At 33.2% G+C, this 21,215-nt stretch overlaps 1 protein-coding gene across 1 annotated transcript; it reads right to left on the bottom strand.

Moving 5' to 3' along the window:
• Nucleotides 1–5,156: 5,156 nt before the first annotated feature.
• On the bottom strand, nt 5,157–10,006 carry LOC149903980 (uncharacterized). The gene is made up of 7 exons (XM_090108262.1): nt 9,909–10,006; nt 8,283–8,414; nt 7,572–7,806; nt 6,768–6,920; nt 6,045–6,202; nt 5,869–5,923; nt 5,157–5,557 (listed from the first exon to the last, which is right to left on the bottom strand). Exons 1-7 carry the CDS (start codon nt 9,994–9,996, stop codon nt 5,323–5,325), a joined length of 1,056 nt encoding a protein of 351 aa, XP_089964388.1. The 5' UTR covers nt 9,997–10,006; the 3' UTR covers nt 5,157–5,322.
• Nucleotides 10,007–21,215: the final 11,209 nt, after the last annotated feature.

Here is a 21,215-nt window from a genome sequence, read left to right as displayed (position 1 = left end):
TTATACATGCACTAATAACCTTGACCATACTTGACGGATCTCAAACCTCTCCCGCTGCACCTTCTTTTTTCCTCGCATTTTGTATTTAAAAAGATACCAATCAGTGAAACAAAAAATCCTCGTCAGGGACTGTTGTGTAACTGATAATTTATTAAACATAAAATTTTCAGAGCTCTAAGTCAGCAGGTTACGAAGTTTATAGAGTATTTGCGGAAAAATCGATGACCACGGCACATTTTTTTTCTAGAAATCTATTAACTTTGGAAAAAAGTCCTCGCGAGCAATTAAAGATCAAAGACCATCCTATTTTATATATTTTTTTCGGTATTGTGCTTTATGTTGTACCAGACTTTATAGAGGTTGAACATAGTCGAAATTGCCGGGTAACGCCTTAACCAAGAGGCGTATAGTGAAATATGTATTATGTAAAATAAATTAGTGAAGACGCATATATAAAACTAAAGTAAAATGCATTAATATCATCAACAAATTTAATAGACATCACAACAACCATTTGGATCAAGTATCTACACATTTATATTTAGGTCACTAGGTATAAGAAAATCCATAAAATCCAAATACAAAATGTCCACTGTAAAAAGTTTTTACGAATTGTCATTTCAGTTCAGTCAAAGACGATGCCGTTCCATCTGACATCAATTCCTTAATCACAAAAATTAATTTTCACAAATAATTCATAAATATCGTAAAAACCAATTCTTTTTGACACTAAAAATTGTATATTATATTCCCAAGGCGTTTATAAAAGACAAGACAAGGTTTCTTATGATTCTAATTTCTAATACATTTTAAATTTTAATAACGTTATATTTATTACATAAATGTATTTATAACTTTTTCTTGACAGTGTTTCATCGTTTTAAACATATTAGTTTTTATACATTGTCACACTTCAAAAATTTATTTTCCATCAAATGTCGGACAACTGTAATATTTTATTTTTATCGGACCAGCAAAAATAATACGACATTTGTAACATTTTTACGTAGGCATAGATATAAGTAAGTAGTAGTAGTATGCCGTAATAATAAATTTAAATAATTGTGTTCATATGCGTAAATAGTTGAAGCTTTGTTATTAAGTTAAGTTGTAAAAAATGTTAATTGCATAATATGTAATCGAACTGAAGCATTTTTACAAATAATTTGTATATAATATGACTTATAAGCATACCGTTCCTTTTATTAAGATCTGTGCTTAATTTACAAGTTGAAACGTTCATTGTATTAAGCAGGTACCTATTTAGCAATAGTAAGAGCATATTAAGACTGATGCAAATGTCTACTAAAGTGTCTGTACTGATTTGTGATTGGCTGTTTCATATGAAATTAATTGTAATATTTATATGTCTAAGAATGTATAAACGGCTAATGAATACTACTAATGGAATACAAAATAAAGCTACAGGTGAAAATATTCGTAACAAATTAGAATCAAATGTGTACTCAACATTCACAAATGTGACACAAATTTAATTGGATATAATAATACAGTAATGAGAGCCTTGTATAAAATCAAGCGTCAGAATTAAGTAGAAGCTGTAGCGTGGAAATGGATAGTTATAAAAAATATTCAGTATTTGTTGTTCTATAGGTGATTTCTATTTCACAATAAGCAATATAACATGCGAGGCTTTTCAATAATAATTAGTTATTCGTAAATATTTACAAACAATCAATTAAAATACATGTTACAAAAATAATCTTACACGTTGAACTCTTTTATACTATACGAAATACCGTGACTTAGTGATACGTATAAATAAATTATAAAATTAGAATTTTGTAAAATGGACAAGTTTGACACACTTAGATGTACATAAATGGTAAGATATACATTTATTTTATACAGTTATACAGTAATACATAATTTATATTTAATAGTAAGTAATGAATCACGTACGTAGGATACATATAATTCGATTTCATATGTTCAGTATATATATATATATATATATATATATATATATACAGGGTGTACCAAAAAGTAGTGATGAACGGAAGCTGAGAGGTAGAGGACCTAGAGGGCTATCCGAATCACCCCCATGTATGTCATGCGATTTTTCGTATTTTCGGAGTTATGACGATTTTTTCAAATTTTCACCTATCGCCGAGTACGATGATATTTTCACTCATGCTGACGTCAATGATTGCGGAAGATGCTTGATTTTTTTTGTGTGCTAAGCTGAAAGATAGGCCAATTCAGTATGGTAACATTTACTATCGTTAGATCTTTGAATGGAATAAAAAAAAGAATGAAATGGCAAGAAAGATAAAATTACCCAGTATGTTCACCACTTCAAGGGCCCGTAAAAAAATAAAATCACATAAAAAAAGTTTTCCGTTTGACTTTTAAAAACTTGCTCTATCTATCAGATAGCTACCCTGAAAATTTCATTTTATTATTCAGAAGGCTTCAATCGAAAAATTTGAATCTAAATGTGGTAAGTGCAAAAATTGAATTAACATGATGATCATTAAAACCAATAAATAGGTGTTTAATTACCAGAAATTTTTAAAATAACCCCGCTGTTGCTCAATGCAAGTGCGACATCACCGTAAAAAGTAGTCTTTTAAATGTCTGAATGCCCTTTTATCATTTTTAATGGTTTCTTCTGCTACTATGAATTTCCGGGTTATTTCGTCCAAATTGTGGCAGTCTCTCGTCTTTGTAGTATCCCCACGGAAAATAATCAATAGGGTTTATGTCCGGGGACCGTGCAGGCCAGGCTAAAGGGCCAAGATACCCTGAAAGATGGATTGGTCGTTGCAGCCTGCGCATGCGCCGGTGAAGCCTGCCTTAAAGCCTGGCCTCCACGGTCCCTCGACCTAAACCCCATTGATTTGTTTCAATGGGAATATTAAAAAGACTTCGGCTACTTGAGAGAATGCCACAATTTAGACGAAATAACCCGGAAATTCATAGTAACAGAAGAAACCATTAAAAATGATAAAAGGGCATTCAGACATTTAAAAGACAACTTTTTACGGTGATGTCGCACTTGCATTGAGCAACAGCGGGGTTATTTTAAAAATTTCTGGTAATTAAACACCTATTTATTGGTTTTAATGATCATCATGTTAATTCAATTTTTGCACTTACCACATTTAGATTTAAATTTTTCGATTGAAGCCTTCTGAATAATAAAATGAAATTTTCAGGGTAGCTATCTGATAGATAGAGCAAGTTTTTAAAAGTCAAACGGAAAACTTTTTTTATGTGATTTTATTTTTTTACGGGCCCTTGAAGTGGTGAACATACTGGGTAATTTTATCTTTCTTGCCATTTAATTCTTTTTTTTATTCCATTCAAAGATCTAACGATAGTAAATGTTACCATACTGAATTGGCCTATCTTTCAGCTTAGCACACAAAAAAAATCAAGCATCTTCCGCAATCATTGACGTCAGCATGAGTGAAAATATCATCGTACTCGGCGATCGGTGAAAAATTGAAAAAATCGTCATAACTCCGAAAATACGAAAAATCGCATAACATACATGGGGGTGATTCGGATAGCCCTCTAGGTCCTCTACCTCTCAGCTTCCGTTCATCACTACTTTTTGGTACACCCTGTATATATATAATGAGGGCGTGATACGTAAATAAATATATAATGTTACATATACACTATACTCCAGTCAGTCTAGACATTCAATTCACAATAATTCCAAAAGTTATCAAACTTCGGTCAAGTGAATGGTACATTGGGATTTGGGACGACAATAAATCCCATTTTGCAACCTTGTCCGCAGTCCGGAACTGCAATTAAATTATTTTTTGCTGTATGGTCCTGAAAAAAATTCCAAAAGTTCTGCAAACTTGGGGAAGTTTTCGATATAATATTTCATATCACGTATTAAATTTGCAACCAATCTCAGTGTATGGAACATCTTTTAATATTGAATATTAATGTTTTTTTTTTATTAAACTGAATGAGGTTGCAAATTTGTAAATGCACCAGAATAGATGTTTTCGAAGTTTGCAACCAAGTTCCAAAACTTTTGTAATTATTCCGAGACCACCTTACTCGAAAAAATGACCACGAATTAAAAATAATTATAAATAAACATGTTTCGGTCAACGAAAAAGGTTGCAAATTTATACAACCGTTCGGTATATATTTCCGATATCTATGCTAAGTTTGCAGAACTTTTGGAATTTTTTTCACGACCATACAGCAAAAAATAATTTAATTGCAATTTTAACAATGTTCCGTACACTTAGATTGATTGCAAACTTAATACGTGATATGAAATATTATATCGAAAACTTCCCCAAGTTTGCAGAACTTTTGGAATTTTTTTCACGACCATACAGCAAAAAAATAATTTAATTGCAATTTTAACAATGTTCCGGACTGCGGACAAGGTTGCAAAATGAGATTTATTGTCGTCCCAATGTACCATTTACTTGACCGAAGTTTGAAAACTTTTGGAATTATTGTTAAATTCTCGATTTTCAATGTCGATTCTGACTGATCTACTAGGCTGTCATGGCTATTTCATATTTTTATTATAAACGTACAATACTTACGTTGAAAGGTTATTTAATATAAATTTAAACATTACTACATAAACAGGGTTCGAAACGAGCTTTTTATACAAATACTTATAATTCATTACTCCTCAATTTCATAGTCCAATTTTATTATTATTTTAATTATTAGAACGTGGATTACTTTTATTAAAATTCGCTTTTTTCAGTCTTTCATCTTTAAGAGGGGTTCAAATAGGATGCAATTTTAATGGAATACTTTGTTTAAAATGAATCTAAAAAAAACACGATATTAGAAAGTTTCTTTTATGAAACGACTGATGTATTTTTATGAACAATTATAACGTTTTCTAGTCGTGCTGCTATATTTTTAGACTTAAAAAAGAATTATTGACTTACAAATTCGAAGATATTTAATCTTAGATATAATAAAGTTTTTAAAATTCAATGTGCGTTTAGAGTTCAAAAAATAACTGACTACAATTATTGATAACATAATGACAACTTATGAAACATAATAGATTAAATACAATGTAGTTAGGTAGGTACATAATATTTTCATGAAATATAAATTTTGGAAATTTACATATTCGAATTTAGGCCGTAAACATAATAAAATTAAGAGGCTCAATTTTTTATTGATTGAATTTGGTTTACCAACCTTAAATTAAAACGCAGAAAGACTTTATGGATTATTAATTAACTGTTTTATGTATCTTTTTCTCTTTTAGTTTAAAATTGAGCAAAACTCGCATCGTCTTCGTACGTAGATAGGTAATTCTTTTACAAGATCATGAGTTCTATTTTAATTATTGGTATCTTCTATTATATCATTAGTTTCACTACTATTATCTAACGGTAAAATACATTCGTTTGTTTTATTTTCTTCAGGTTCAATACATATACGTGTTTCAGTCTGTAAAGTGGACATAGGTGATTGTGGCGGGGAAGACAGAGGCGGTGCGCTACACGCTCGGATCTCTCTTTCTACAGAGAGATGTACCATTTCAACGGTGTCTGTTCTTTCCTCAGTGTTCACTCTGAAATTGACCCATTACATATTAATTTGAAAAATGAAATGATCTTACAATAAGCAAAATTCTTTGAAAGTTGTACGCCTAAATACCCATATCTCATATTATGTTTGGATGGTGAAGCGGCAACGGAGCTTCAGAAATAATTAACTGATCAATATCTACAATATATTATAAGAAATCACATATAAGTGATTTCACGTATAAGTGATTTCTTGTAAGGTGGAGCCATTAATTAAGAGAAGAAGAAGATTTCTTATAAATTTATAAGAAATCACTTATGTATGATATACGTTAAATCATAGTTAAACTGTTACCTTGGTGGAGATACCTCAATCCCATTTATTGTATTCATTCGTTCTCCAGAAACAGCTGAAATAATATGATTTTTGAAAAATAAAATGGTAACCTGTATAAGGTTGTTAATATGTATGTAAAATTAAGGTTTTGGTATGCAATAAATGATTTGAATTTGAATTTAATGTAAACTAACGTTGTGATATGTCATCAACAAGTCGTTGTTGCCGCGCGAGAGGTCGTCGCCGTGTGTTGTCACGCACGCGCAATGTCACCCCCGCGCATGCGCCGCTACCATGCAAGTCAAGTGCTAAAGACGATTGCGAACCACACTCCGATTCTGCTGCGCTAGCACTAGAAATTCAATAAAATAGTATTTATATTTATAGAGTAAATGTAATGAGTCTTTTATTTTGGTTAGAACAGTAATTTCCACGGTATACGAACTGACTAGTAATGGCATTTTTAATAATTAATTGGTGATTAATATTTAATATAAATAAATGGTCAGCAATAGACATACAATTTCTTACTTTTATTGGTTGAATGGCAATTTTCGTTCATTACTATGAATTATGCAACTTGGTGTGAAGTAAATCCATACATGGTCAGTTCAATACCCTAACGTTAGTTTTGTAATAAATATTAAAAATATATCAACAAACATTATGGGCAGTTGGGAAGATATGAATGAATACACACAAAAATTACATTAGAAATCAATCTGGATCCTTTGCACATAAACAAATAAAATAAATGTTAGGAAAGTCAACATACCTCATTATGGCCCGTAGGCTTATTTGTCTTATTCTTATTTAAGCGCATACATCATATATAAGCATTTGAAATGAATGTCTTCAATCGAATCAAGCCATAAATTCATTTGGTAATACATACATAATAATTAGTATAATGATACCTGACAGCTGATTGCGGAGGCTCATCTACAGAAAGCGCGTAGCGCCGTAGCGGTCGTCGTAGCGCAGTAACCGGCAACGTAGCGCGACCGCTAACGCTACGTAAATCGGGCGCTGACCCGAAGCGTGCTTTTTCTTTAGCTCGTTCACCACCTCTGTACATACACTTACTATCCTATTCACAACTGAATAATGGGGTGGATATTGAATAATTAACGAGATATTTTTTTTGCTTATAAAAAGTAGCAGTATGTTTTTGTATGCAAGGATTATGAATAAGCCTGAATCAATTCAAACGGGATAACTTTCCATTACTCACTGTGCAGTGTATATGGACTTGAAACACACATGCATTATCTAAATTTGTGTTATGATGACTGAAATGTTAGAAAATAGTAAATCACCATTGTTACTGATTATAATTCGTGATCGTAAAATAAATATTAAATTTTTCTTAATTTTTTATATTGATTATTAATTATATTACGAATTTATTTCATTTGTAAAATGTATTCACACCTGTGATAGCAATCTGATTAAAGTGATCGGTTTTTTCTTGATTTAGTGCAAGCGTTGCGTTGTATTATATTTTCATATACATATTTATATATGAAACTTGGTGAAATGTAATTTTCATCTGGTAACCAGATTAGTAAAAGTCGATCTTGATTGATATTCTTTACTACTTTTCTACTAATAAAGGAATTGCGTTCTGATGTAAGTACGAAATGTTGTGAAATGTGATCTAAATTCTAACTCTACTCATTTATAAGTGTTTCTAGCTACTAAAACATAATATTGTTAACCTTTTTCGTGTGTGAGGTTGTCGTATTCTATGAGTTTGTGGGAGAGGCAGTGCATGTGGTAGAGGAAGCACGTGGGGTAATCTATAGACGCCGAGTTGGTCAAGCCGAGCTGGGGTGGCGCAGGGGCCCCTTCGCGGTAACGGCCGCGGTATCGCTTGCGGCCGGGCGGGAGTGACTTTGGCTGCACTGTCTCGAGCCTCAAATGTCATCACGCACGCGGCGACTACGATGAAACCTGAAATGTTAATTTTTGTACTGAATTAGGTGTGCTTTTTATATTAGAGCTTTTTATATTAGAGCAAGCTAGGGGCAAATGGGCCACTGGTCACAACCCTTGATAAAATTGCAGTACTATGTGATCGTAATTAAGAATATGTTTGATTCAGCGCTATTTTATGACGTCATAGGATATCATTCTAACGATCAATAAAAATCTTAACTAAGAAATAAAACATTAATCGTAATTTGATGAATGAGTAATAGTTAGTCAAAATAAACAGTAATTGGCATGAAAAAATGATTTATAAGGAAATCGTACTTTTAAAATGACGTATTGACACTAAATTGACGCATAAAGGTGACTTTCTAATCTTAATTGAATCGCATAGTATAAATATAAATCTTATAAATGTAGATTTGGTTATACATATTCACATAATCATCACTTCATCAAGCTTTGTAGTATTCATAAAATGACAACAAATGTCACACCTCCAAATCCCATAACAATAGGTCCCGCGTATGATAGGTTATTGAGATGGAAGCCTCGCGCCTCGTCTTTCACAGAGACAGTCGCGTTTCCGCGCACTTCCTGAGCTACTGATAATGTATCTGCGTAGTAACCTGTAAAATAGTTATTTGTTAGTCTTGTAAGATATATACCTACCTACTAAATAAAATTCAAAACTAATTACTAACGAATTACTTTTTATAATGTTCGGTAGCTTTTTTGTAAATTTAAATGACGCAGCCGACTAGCTCGATCAGCCGTTTCATAATTTTATTAACTGCCTGAATGATATTCAGCCAAGTAGCTCAAAGTTAAATTTAATAAATTGACTTGCAGATGCATATCGGGTTTTCATAAGAGTTACTACTGTTTTACCGCGTCAATTTTTTAATTCATAGGCTTTCAAAAACGGCTTATTAATATAATTCAATAGACAACACCTCTTATTATTCGCTTACAGCGTAACTTTCCATATAAGTGAAGCAATATTTACAATCAGCTATTTTTAAAATTTAATTAATATAAGTGCATAAGTAAATTGTCTTGATTTTGCTAAATAGATACTTGTATGTACACCATGTATGTTATTGTACACCATGAGAAATAATTGTTATATTAAATCACATAAATTTAAATCAGATTAATTAATGTGATTTATCAATTTAATTAATTTCGGTTGATGGTGGGTAAGTAATCAACGTATGATTCATATATTGCGGCTGTAGCAAGTTGTGTGAATGCGGTTTTGTTGGTTCGTTAAATAACAACCTTACATTTCATTCCCCGATACTCATTTATAATTACACTCAATTGTGACCACCTCATTATCCATTACTAAATTACATGCGCTACTGAAGTGGTTAACAGTGTATTATTCAATATGTACCTATCAGAGTATTCAAATTTCAAACAGGGAAAATTATTTTCAAATTCGCTATGTTTAATTATCTGAATTTAATGTAAGTGGTTTTAGGTACGATAATACATATAATTAATATTTTTTTACAATTTAAATACTTCATTACGATGCAGATGGTAACAGTTAATGAAAACATACATTCATAATCAGTCATTATTTAGTTCCATAATTAAAACGATGAATTGCTTTTTGTGTAAGTCATTAGCCTAAGCTTTAATTTGAGCTTTTGTAATATTTATTACTAAACTTTTTTAAAAACAGATTCCTTGAAGATTAGCGAGTAATAAATATTTAAACCATGCTACATAAATGTGTACCTATATGATAAGTAATAAACTTTGCATTTGCTGGCGTCGGATGTTCTGATCCGGAAATGTCTGTTTCGAAACGCTACCGGAAGTGCTTGTGCATGTCCATGCGCTCATTTCTACGGAAATGGCAAAGGTCTAATTATAAAACATGCTAAAATAAAAAAAAAACAAGAATATATGAGAATAGAAATCGTAAAATAAAAACATATTTTTATTAAACATGTAATATTCCGAACCATACAAAAATATACTTTATTTCGTGTTGTAAAGGGATACAATTTAAACCGTTGAAATAGAATAATTATTATATTCTTGTTCTATATTCGCGTTTTGTTTGCATTGAGCACACAATGCGTTAATATTTAAATATTGAATACCTATGACTGCCATAGCTCCTCCCAACAGCATCAGTAGCAAGCCAGCAGACAGCGCACGACATGCATGCCATAAACATTGTGAACTCATTTTCCCCTTCACCACCTGGAATATTTAGTAATAATTAACTCAATAATTATTAGGCTAATATTAGCTTTAAGGTTGTTATGTAAACATGAGCAACAACGAGAAAAAGAAAACAGGAAATAAATATTCGGGAACAAGAGTTTTATGGAATATTACCTACACATAACAATGGGGCTACTGGCTAATTAATGGTCACTTTTGGTGAATCATAATACCGTCTTATGAATCTGATTCGAAACGGCTTTTTGCCGTTTCGTTAAGCACCTTAAAAAATTCATAAACACTTGTAAAGGTTTTCATAAATAATTATTTTTTGATGTTGAATTTTAAAATTTATTCTGAGCTATAAAAAGATACCGTATAGGGGAAACTTAAGATACACATTTGCATTAGTGCGACATTCATCATCGACAGCCCATAAACCCATATTATATTTGTAAACGAATGCTGAAAAATAGCAGCTAACAGCAGATACGAGAAGGAAAATATTAAAACGAATATTTAACGATAAATACATGAAGTGCTCCGAAATTAGACAGAAGTAACTGTAAATTAAAAATGCCAAAACCGAAACCTTTAAAGGATAAAATCAAAAATTCTTTAAAAACGTGGCAATGATCCTTTTAAAAGAGAAGCAATTAAACTACACAGACACGTAGCGCTCGTAGCACTCAAACACCGTAGGCGCGTGAAACTCGTAGCAAAAGCTTTTTAAGTTGATATGTAAATTTTCCTTTTAAACGAGATACATATATTAAGCTCAACCCTGATTATCATATTTTTAATTTACTTTCTGTGAGCATTTAGAATATTTAATATGTTGTTACTGAAATAAATTGTTTATAATCCTGAAACGAGTATGAATTATAAAAACATTTTAAATTTCAAACCAAAATTAGAATATTTTATAAACGTTAGCAAAACACCTTTATTTCTACTGTATGTTGTATTAAAAATGAATGAAAGTGAACAGCAAGCGTGCCTTCATTTTCTTAGAGTGCTCACAAGAAGTACTAAAGAGAACTATTCTTCCATGAGACCTGTATTTATAGAAACAAAAACCCTGCAGCCTTGACTTCACTTAAAGCATCTTCATGTATTCGTATATGAGAAAGGAATGCACGTGCCAGTATTATTTAAATAAATCACGCAATTGTTGTGTACGAATATTCTATATAATATAATTGAATTAAACGAGATGCTTTTTAGTGCAGGGTACATATTATGTACATGGGTTCGTACGAGAATTGAATTATATTTGGTGAAATTGTAAAGACAGATTTACTCGTTGAACAATATGTATAGGATAGAAATTAAATGTACTGTTTGTTTTTAAACAAATGGTTATTTGTATTGTGATATGTTCATAGGAAAAGGTTGCGTGCGCAACAAGTTCTCAGCCAACTGTTGAATCTTCATTGTCCAAGATTCAGAACCAAATATAAGCATATTTAAATAATATTTAATCTTTTTGGAATAATTAACAACACAAATATGAAAGTACCAACTATATTATATTTTTTTTTTATTTATTTATTTATTTATTTATTTATTTGGTAATCCAACAGCTTTACATTTAACAAGACCACTATTTTGCTGATTAACTGAACAAATAGCCAATAAGGATTACAACATAATATCATTCTCGAATATATCACTCTAGAATAGACTATAAACTAGTAACAATAATATTAATAAAAAACATAACATAATGAGTGTGTGTGAGTGTGTGTGTATGTGTACGTGTGCGTGCGTGTAGGTGTGTGCGTGTGTGCTAGTGCTTGTTTAAAAAACCATTTATTTTAGATATTTCATTAGCAAAGCGTTGTTTAGAGAGTAGAAAAATGTCAGCACTTGTGTACTCTGCGTTGTATACACGCATAATGCGATTTAACACACCGTTTCGTGCATAATTAGTATTAACTTTAGGGATGTAAAATAAGTTAGTCTGGCGCGTACGAAAACCGGGTACATTCAATTGCATCGATTCAAGCAATTCTGAGCAGTCAATGTGGTTATTCCATAATGCGTGAAGCAACATTAGATCACTTCGTTTACGTCGTATTTCTAGCGGTTCTATTTCGTAGCGGACACAAGCTTCGTCATAGCTGTCAAAATAAGTAAAGTTTTTAAAGCTTAAAAACCTGAGAAACCTTTTTTGTATTGATTCTATTCTATCTATGTATACGGCGTAGCTGGGAGACCAAATACTCGACGCGTAGTCGAGTATGCTTCGAATATAGGCCGAATATAGAGATTTTATACAATTTATGCTGTTAAAATCTTTACATGATCGCTTTATGAAACCAAGTTGTTTATAGGCTTTATTTACAATGATGTCAATATGTTCCGACATAATCAATTTTGAATCTAGCGATACGCCTAGATCACGTACACAGTTCACTTCTTTTATCAAAACATCGTTTATTTTATATTCAAAGTCTATTGGATATTTTTTCCTACTAAAAGTGATTTTTTGGCATTTATTAACATTTACACTTATACGATTCTTAATATAATATGCTGCCAGTCTATCTAAGTCACTTTGAATTAGGCGGCAGTGTTCGACGGATTCAATTCCGTAGTAAATTTTTTTGTCATCAGCGTACATTAAGTAGCGCACGTGTTGTATGCAGGTAAATATGTCAAATAAGTAGGCATTGTACAGCAATGGCCCGAGAATAGATCCTTGGGGTACCCCAGATACTATGCCCACAAAGTCACTCCTAGCAGAACCCAAAACTACCGCCTGTGTTCTGTTTATTATGTAAGAACAAATCCATCTGTGTAGGTCACCTCTTATACCAAGTGCGTAAAGTTTATTTTGAAGAATAATGTGATCGACACGATCGAAAGCTTTTTCAAAGTCCGTGTAGATTACGTCTACTTGCCGTCCATTGTTCATTTCATCAAAAGTATAATTAATTAAAACGGATAAGTTAGTGACAGTGGAACGTTTTTTCATAAAGCCATGCTGCTGAGGTGGTATAAATTTATAGACAAGTGGTGAGATGCGTTTATGAATAACGATCTCGAAAATTTTACCTAACGAATTCAGGATAGATATAGGCCTGTAGTTTACAATCTGGTTTCTTGGTCCACTCTTATGTATTGGAACTATAAGTGCCTCTTTCCACTTGGCAGGAAACTCTCCATACCGGTTGACAGACAAATTAAAAATAATAGACAAAGGAAAGCATAAAGAATCAGCACATTTTTTTAAGAACACTGGGGGTATTCCATCACTACCAGCGCCTTTATTTGTTTTGAGACTTTTTAAAATATGTTTAATTTCAGTTGCGTCTATTTTAATTTGAGAAATCAATTCATTGTTCAAGCAAGACGATGGAAGGAGGTAATTTCCATATGAGTTAGCAGGGTTTTTAAAAACGCTTTCGAAATGCTGGCTAAAAGCAGAACATACTTCAGTCGCGTTGTTGTAGCTGCTATTCATATAGGTCATAGTATTGGGGTAACCTTTATTATTCTGTCTAAGTGATTTTATGTGCGTCCAGAAGCTTTTTGGGTCTTTACTAATATACTCTTGCATGCGGTCTACATAATGTTTGTAGCATTTCTTTTGCAACATTTTTTGCCTAGAACGAAGCAAACAAAATTCATCAAAATCTAAAGGGTTCCCGTGCTGTTTCCATTTTTTGTGAGCCTTTAATTTATCCCGCACAACATGAATAAGTGGCTTACTGTACCAGTTAGGGAATTTAAGTGCTGTTTTTCCCTTGGTCTTAGGTGTAAAAAGGGTGATTTGAGCATAAAGTCTCTGATAAAATACATCTACTATTTCGTTTATATTATTACCAACCAAAATTTTAGACCAGTCAGTTTTAGACAAATTAACGTTTATCATAGTAAAATTAGACCGATGGAAGTTGTACCGCGGCTTGCAGGCTTTCTTCATGCATTTTAAGGTTAAATCTTTAGTGTCGATTTCTAAGCACGGATGATATGAGTCCTCAGGTACGAGTGGTTGTGAAGCTCTAAGGACCTCGACTTGAAAATTGCAAAATATTAGATCAAGAGTATTGTGCGCGATATTGGTAAAAAAATTAAACTGTTCCAGTCCGGATAGGTTACATAAGTCTAAAAAATCGCTACAAGCCATTTGTAAGTCTACTGAACCCCTTTTCAATTGAGTACAAGCGTGTTCGGACCATTTTACATGCGGAAAGTTAAAATCCCCAAGTAATAATACATTATCATTCGGGTTATCAAGTAAGAAGTTGGAGAGTAATGAGGTGAAAGCCGCGACAGTTCTAGCTTGGTTTTTATCAGGAGGTATGTAAACGGCACCAATATGAAGGCATCGACGATTTTCAGAACCCAAAATGTTTGAGGGTATAGTAATCCATAGCGATTCACAATCGTCGATAGACTTCACAGACTTTTCTTGAGCGAACATAGATTTTTTACAGCAGATCATAACGCCACCTCCAGTTTTTTTGCCAGAAAGATTCAGGTCACGATCATATCTAAAAATGTCATAGCGATCATCACATAACTCTCCATTATAGAAACTGTCAGTTAGCCAGGTTTCGATTGCAACAATGACGTCATAATCATGAGATAGAACATTCAATTTAAAGTCCTCAATCTTCGTACGCAGACCACGAACATTTTGGTAAAATACATTTGGTGCATTAGCCATTGATATATTGTACTATAAAATTCAGAAATATCGCAATACATAATATAATCCTATCCCATATACATAATATATTATTCAACGCTATGCATAAAAGCACTATCTCAAGTGTAATTATGATGTATAGTGTAATGAGTAAAGTGTGAGTTTGATTACAATGCATATTCAAAAAACAAGAAAAATCAATATTTAAATTATACGTAGAGGTTAATACACTAGGACAAAAAATAGCAAAAGTAAATTCTAAGCAATTTTCGACAAGTCCTTTTTTGACGCTATAGATAAAGCTGGTGATTCCTCGTTTTTTCTTAAAAAAATATGGCAGTTCCTCACCCAGACAAATTTGTAAGACTTTTTTGCAGCAATATCCTTAGTTTCTTTTAGAAGGACTTTGTTATTGGGGGTCAAGTGATCGAAGACGTAGAACCTGGTTGACTTGCCGGCAAAACCAATATCCTTCGTTGTAATACCCTTAGTTTTCCGTAAGCCTGATAGAATCCTGTCTTTTAAGTTACGGTCCTTTAATTTGATGACAAGTGATCTAGGGCGATTGGGAATGCTTTTGAACGGTTGAACTCTGTGGGCAAATTCTACATCTTCCGTAGACAATTTAACTCCGGCGTGATTAGCAATTTCTGTAATTAACAATTTAGGGTTTTCGTTCGATAGTTCTGGCAACCCAATGACTTCAATATTCGATTGACGACACCACTGTTGCTGCTTGTTTAGCGAGTTATGGAGTTCCGTAATCTGATTGTCCCTTTCAGTGATGTCAGCCCTCATTTTAATAATTTCTTGCTTTAGGTCGCAGTGTTCATTTTGAAGAATCTGATAGGAATTTTCGATATTTTTTACTTGTGATGACACAGCCTTTATTTCATCTTTTATCTGGTGAAGGATGGTGCTTTTAATTTCCGCCACTATTTCCTCTTTAATACTTTTCAGTTTGATGTCAAGTAATTGTTCCAAGTGAGGCATCAGGTCAGGTGTTATTTGAGAGGGAATCGTTCCAGAGTTTTCCGTTGTAGGTATGGCTTTATCCTTAGCTTTTGAGTGCATAGCCGGCAGGTTCAAATTTGTTTGAGTTGCAGCTTTAATGCTACGAACGGGCGTGTCGCTATTGTCACCCACCTTTCGCTGGGCTACTGCACAAGAAGGGCACTTCCACTGATTGCGTGAGAGGGATGTAGTATCTATTTTTCATGGAATGGTATTTCAGCGGTATTAAGTGATATTATTATGATTAGTTAGGTAAGAGATGAAGTACCTGGACATTCCAGGTGGCCCCGGACGCGGGGTGGGCGCGCCGTAAGGGCCCGGTCACACTCCGCGCACGTCTCATGCCGACTGCCGCGTCCAGTCAGGGCTCGCACGGATCTGCGCACGCATACAGCTTCCTTGCTCCAGCCCAATTCAACAAACAAAATCGAAACCTAATCGTAATACTATTGCTGAAACCGAGTTTTTGCTTAAGCACATGCTTGAATCTTGTTAATGTCCTTCCATTAGACTAAATGAAATTAAGACTCATTTATTTCTTGATTATAAAATCTGAATTCTGAAGTTAGTTATGTTAATTTACATTGAAGAATTGTTATTTTCAAATTAACATGGCTATTTTCCTATGATAATGTTAAAATAAACGTAAATCTTTTATAATTCACAAAAAATACTGCTAAAAACTCTACATTTTCAAACAACGTTACCTTGGTTAATAATAGGTGTAAAATTATAAATATGATCGTTATGACTTACAAAATAAAAAATGCGTATTATCACAGAATAGTGAATACGAATAGTAACGTTCAGTATAATCGATCGCTTCGAATAAATTTGTTGTAATGAAAATAGTCGCAGTTTCTTATGTGTTTTCATTGTTAAAAAATTGTTTTGATTAATTAGCGTCACTTGGCATATATATTTTCTTATATATAAATGTTGCTCCATTGGCAATCTAAATAATAATATGTTCGATATATTCACAAGCGTATAGTTAGTTATATCAAACAGATGGAATGCGTTGTAAAAAATCGCTATCAATGACAATCATTGACGGTGTGTCGTCACAGCTACGCATTATCTATATAATATTCTGGAATCTGGATATCGCTGATACGACACACGTCGCTCGTGATCCCATCCGCAACTAATTGTTGACATGACATTGTGAGACATGCGACAAACTGTTAATGTGCTGCCACTTAACGGTGACCTACAGTGAGATGTCACTACTTCGTACGATTCTGACCCAAATATGCAAAAGTATGCTCTCATTTTATACATTTCACCCTTTTGTATCTTTTTAATTATAAGAGTCATGTGTTGCTTTATAATATAAAATCAAAAGCAGAAAGAGAAAATATTCGAAACAATTTTTTACTAAGCTTTTCATCTAAATATGCACGAAATAAAATAAGATGTTTGGGGTTTTCATGCCATGCAGAAAAATGACAAAAGGCGCAGGCAGTCATTTCTGGAGGCCAAAATTGTTGTTTGTTAAAATCTTTTATATTAATTCGTGACAAGCATTGTTATCGTAGCTTGAGAGTAAGGATGTGTTTTGCAATATGCAACATTTCTGAGATACAAACACTGTAATTTATATGCGGCTTTGCAGAAATTACAAGCGAGACAGTTCTGAAGCGGGTGCTTGCTTTGCGAATGCCAAATGTCTTACAAACTTTGTGAAAATAAGTAGTACCTAATTTACAATATTTCCCGAAATCGTGTCTATTCTCATATGTTTCTTTTAATTATCGTTACCTCATGAATACGCATACTACTTAGCACTTATAATTATTGTGAAAACAGTCCTATATACATATAGTTCATTTAGCTAAACTTAAAGTAATGAGTGAATTAATATCTACAGATAAAGCTATATTTTGTTTCCTGCAATTTTTAAATCCAATCATTCCATCAAGAATACATTCGTAGACAGCTGTCTACACATAGTTATGTTATAATTGTATATGAAATTTTAAGGCCCTTCGCTCATGGAGCTACTCAAAAAGAACTAGTCACAAACTCAAATTACAAACGAGTTGCCTGAGCGTCACAGCCCATACATGTTCTATGGAGATTCGCACACGACGCGATTAGTTACTAACAGGTAAGTAACGCGTTAGCAACCAATCACGCGCGACGCGTCGTGCCTGTCTCCACGCTACTGGTTTCCCGAGTTTCTTTGTTTTTTATGATAAAAATTAACGAGCAAATAACAGAAGTGACTGAAACCTTAGGCCTTAGGTAACTCCCACGTTTAGAAAAATCAACAGTAATAAAACAGTAACATTAGGCCCTTCGCTCATGGAGCTACTCAAAAATGACTGAACTAATCAGTAATTACGATTACAAACCAGTTACAAATTGTATCTCGCATACAACGCTACTCAAGTTATAAGGTTTCAGTCACTTATCAATGTTTGCTCGTTCATCATCACTACATAGTATAAAACAAAGTCGCATTCTCTGTCCCTATTTCCCTATGTCCCTATGTCCCTTTGTACGCTTAAATCTTTGAAACTACGCAACGGATTTTGATGCGGTTTTTTTAATAGATAGAGTGATTCAAGAGGAAGGTTTATATGTATAATAACATCCATTAAATAGTGGAGAAGTACTGTTATTTTTGAGGTTTCTAATGTTATGTCGTAAATAATTACATTTTTTCCGCTTACATTGCAAACGCAGGCTAAACCCTACGAGTTTTATCAAAATAATGTACTAAGTATTGTACAAATTGAAAAGGTCTACAGAAAAGTCCGCGATGGCATATGTCTATCTCTTATGGATAACCCAGAATAACTTTTTTTTGTCATTTACTTTTTACGACAAATAATGGCTAATTTTCGAAGCGATTTTAACCAATACAGCATTAATCCTTAACCAATTAAATACCTTGAATACATTGTTCATTTAATATAGATCTATATGGCCCTTTACACCGTATGATTTAAAAGAATATTTTCGAAGATATTACAGATTTAAAAATTGCGGGACGTACCGTTTGTCGCGGTACCGGCCGGCTGGGCCGCTGTTTTTATATACAACGTTAAAAGTTTTTCTGTAGTGTATTTAGTATCAGCATTGCACCCGTGCAAAGCCGGGGCGGGTCGCTAGTTTTTATCATAAAAAACAAAGAAACTCGGGAAACCTGCAGTAGCGTGGAGACCGGCACGACGCGTCGCGCGTGATTGGTTGCTAACGCGTTACTCACCAGTTAGTAACTAGTCGCGTCGTGTGCGAATCTCCATAGAACTGGTATGGGCTGTGACGCTCAGGCAACTCGTTAGTAATTTGAGTTTGTGACTAGTTCTTTTTGAGTAGCTCCATGGGCGAAGGGCCTAATATAAACCTTTTGTTGTAGTTACGTCTCAACATCCTACCTCATACTTGATTTACTGAGTTATCAATTGTTTAACTTCAATTTATGGATTTAAAAAATTTGGGAAGATAGAGAAGTATATTGAGTGGGTTGTGTACTATTTAAAGACCATTTTTTTGTATCATTAAAATATCATTAGAAACGTAGTTCTAATGCAAAAATAAAATTACAATCAAATATTGTATAATAAATTTGCAGAGAGCGTTTTTAATAATATAATTTTTCTTTCATATCATTTTTAATCATATACCATAGCTCCCATAGCTGATATGTAGCAGCGACATGGGTACATATAAATCAAAATTATTTTCGCATAAAACGGTGCCTTTGATGCAGCATTCATTTTAATTTAATGGAGCGCTCAAACAAGGCGTATTTAACACGTTTTAGTTTTAATCTTTAATATAAAAATGAATCGCAAAATGTGCTGGTAAGCGCATAACTCGAGAACGGGTGGACCGATTTCGATAATTCTTTTTTTATTATATTCCTTGAAGTACCAGGATGGTTCTTATGTAGAGAAAACATAAATATGTACCACGGGCGAAGCCGGGGCGGACCGCTAGTCTTCTTATATATAAAAATGAATCGCAAAATGTGTTGGTAAGCGCATAACTCGAGAACGGCTGAACCGATTTCGATAATTTTTGATTCCTTGAAAATTCCTTTTTTGAAAATTCCTTGAAGTACGAGGATGGTTCTTATGTAGAGAAAACGTAAACATGTACCACGGGCGAAGCCGGGGCGGACCGCTAGTTATACAATATTGACATTAAGGAAATATGTACCTACCTACCTATTTTAACCGCGGTAAGAGCTTGGTTTTAGCTGACTATCAAGGTAAGCGGTTACCGTGAGTCTGTGTCCAAATGACGAGTCAAAAATAGATATAATTATATGCACTTGAAAAATTTGGTAGCATTTTATAAATATGTACAAGTACTTTAAAAGTTTGAAAAATCTAAAAGAGCACGCACACAATATTATATATTTCTCGGTAAAAAGTAAAAACCATCGAATTCAATTCCTCTTAATACTGAAACAAATGAAAAAAAAAACAATAGGTTATTTCGCTCGTTATAGTGATCACATACAGGATCCAAACAGACGATATACAAACGGACAACCAAGACAGAACTTTTTTAAACTGTTTAATATTTTAAGATTAAATAATATTATAAATATAATGTGTCTCAAAAATTGTCTTTTTTAGGGTTTTAGGAGAAAAAGTGTTTTGATAGACAAACAGACAACAAGTGATCACGTGGAGGTGTAACGCTGAAATTTATATTCTATTAAATACTGTCCCTTGAAGCTGTGATTTTTTTTTAATTCTAAACCAATCAAATAACGCGATCAAAAGAAATTTTGCAGCATAAATATGCATAAAAATTTCGAACCAAAAAAACAAAGAAACATGTAAAAAACAGGTTTGTTCGGAACCCTCGGCGCACAAGTCCAACTCGTACTTGGCCGGCTTATTTTTCTCATTATGTATCTATATTATATATAAAATTCTCGTGTCACAATGTTAGTCTGCATACTCCTCCGAAACGGGTGGACCGATTCTCATAAAATTTTCTGTGCATATCGGCACTATATACACTATATACACATACACATAGTCTGAGAATCGGCCAACATCTATTTTTCATATGTACCACGGGCGAAGCCGGGGCGGACCGCTAGTGTATTTATATTTGTTTAGAAGTCCAATATAACAATAAAACGTGACATTTGTCATGTTGCAAAATTGTTTTTCGTAAAATAAGAGTAGGTAGAGCACTAATTCTCACGCTTCGCTTATAATTTTTCTAAATCATTTAAAAATGTAGTTTTAATACATATAATCACATTTCTGTGTTTTTTTAATAAATTGGTAGATATCGAATAGTTGGTATTGTGTCAAATAGTGATAGGTTGGTTTAGCAAATCCTATCAAAGTTATCATAGTCGTAAGAAAAGGTTTTGGCGTAGCTATCTCGTACTGGGCGTTGTTCCAAATATAGTGTTGCAGTTTCTTCCGCAAGTTATCATAAATATATTCTATTGCTAATATGCTTTTATGCCACCTTAAAACTTTAAAATAAGATTCGATTTTAATTACTTCATGATGTGTTGAATAATTCCGCAAATAACGCTCGTCTAAAAAATCTATATAATTAAGTAAAGTTA

Source organism: Colias eurytheme, chromosome 12 (assembly GCF_061535395.1).
Source record: "Colias eurytheme isolate Ceu_HAF_F1 chromosome 12, ilColEury1 Martin Lab GWU primary, whole genome shotgun sequence".
NCBI classification, from domain to species: domain Eukaryota; kingdom Metazoa; phylum Arthropoda; class Insecta; order Lepidoptera; family Pieridae; genus Colias; species Colias eurytheme.
Note: the sequence above shows the minus strand (reverse complement) of the source record. Positions and strands in the feature narration are given on the sequence as shown.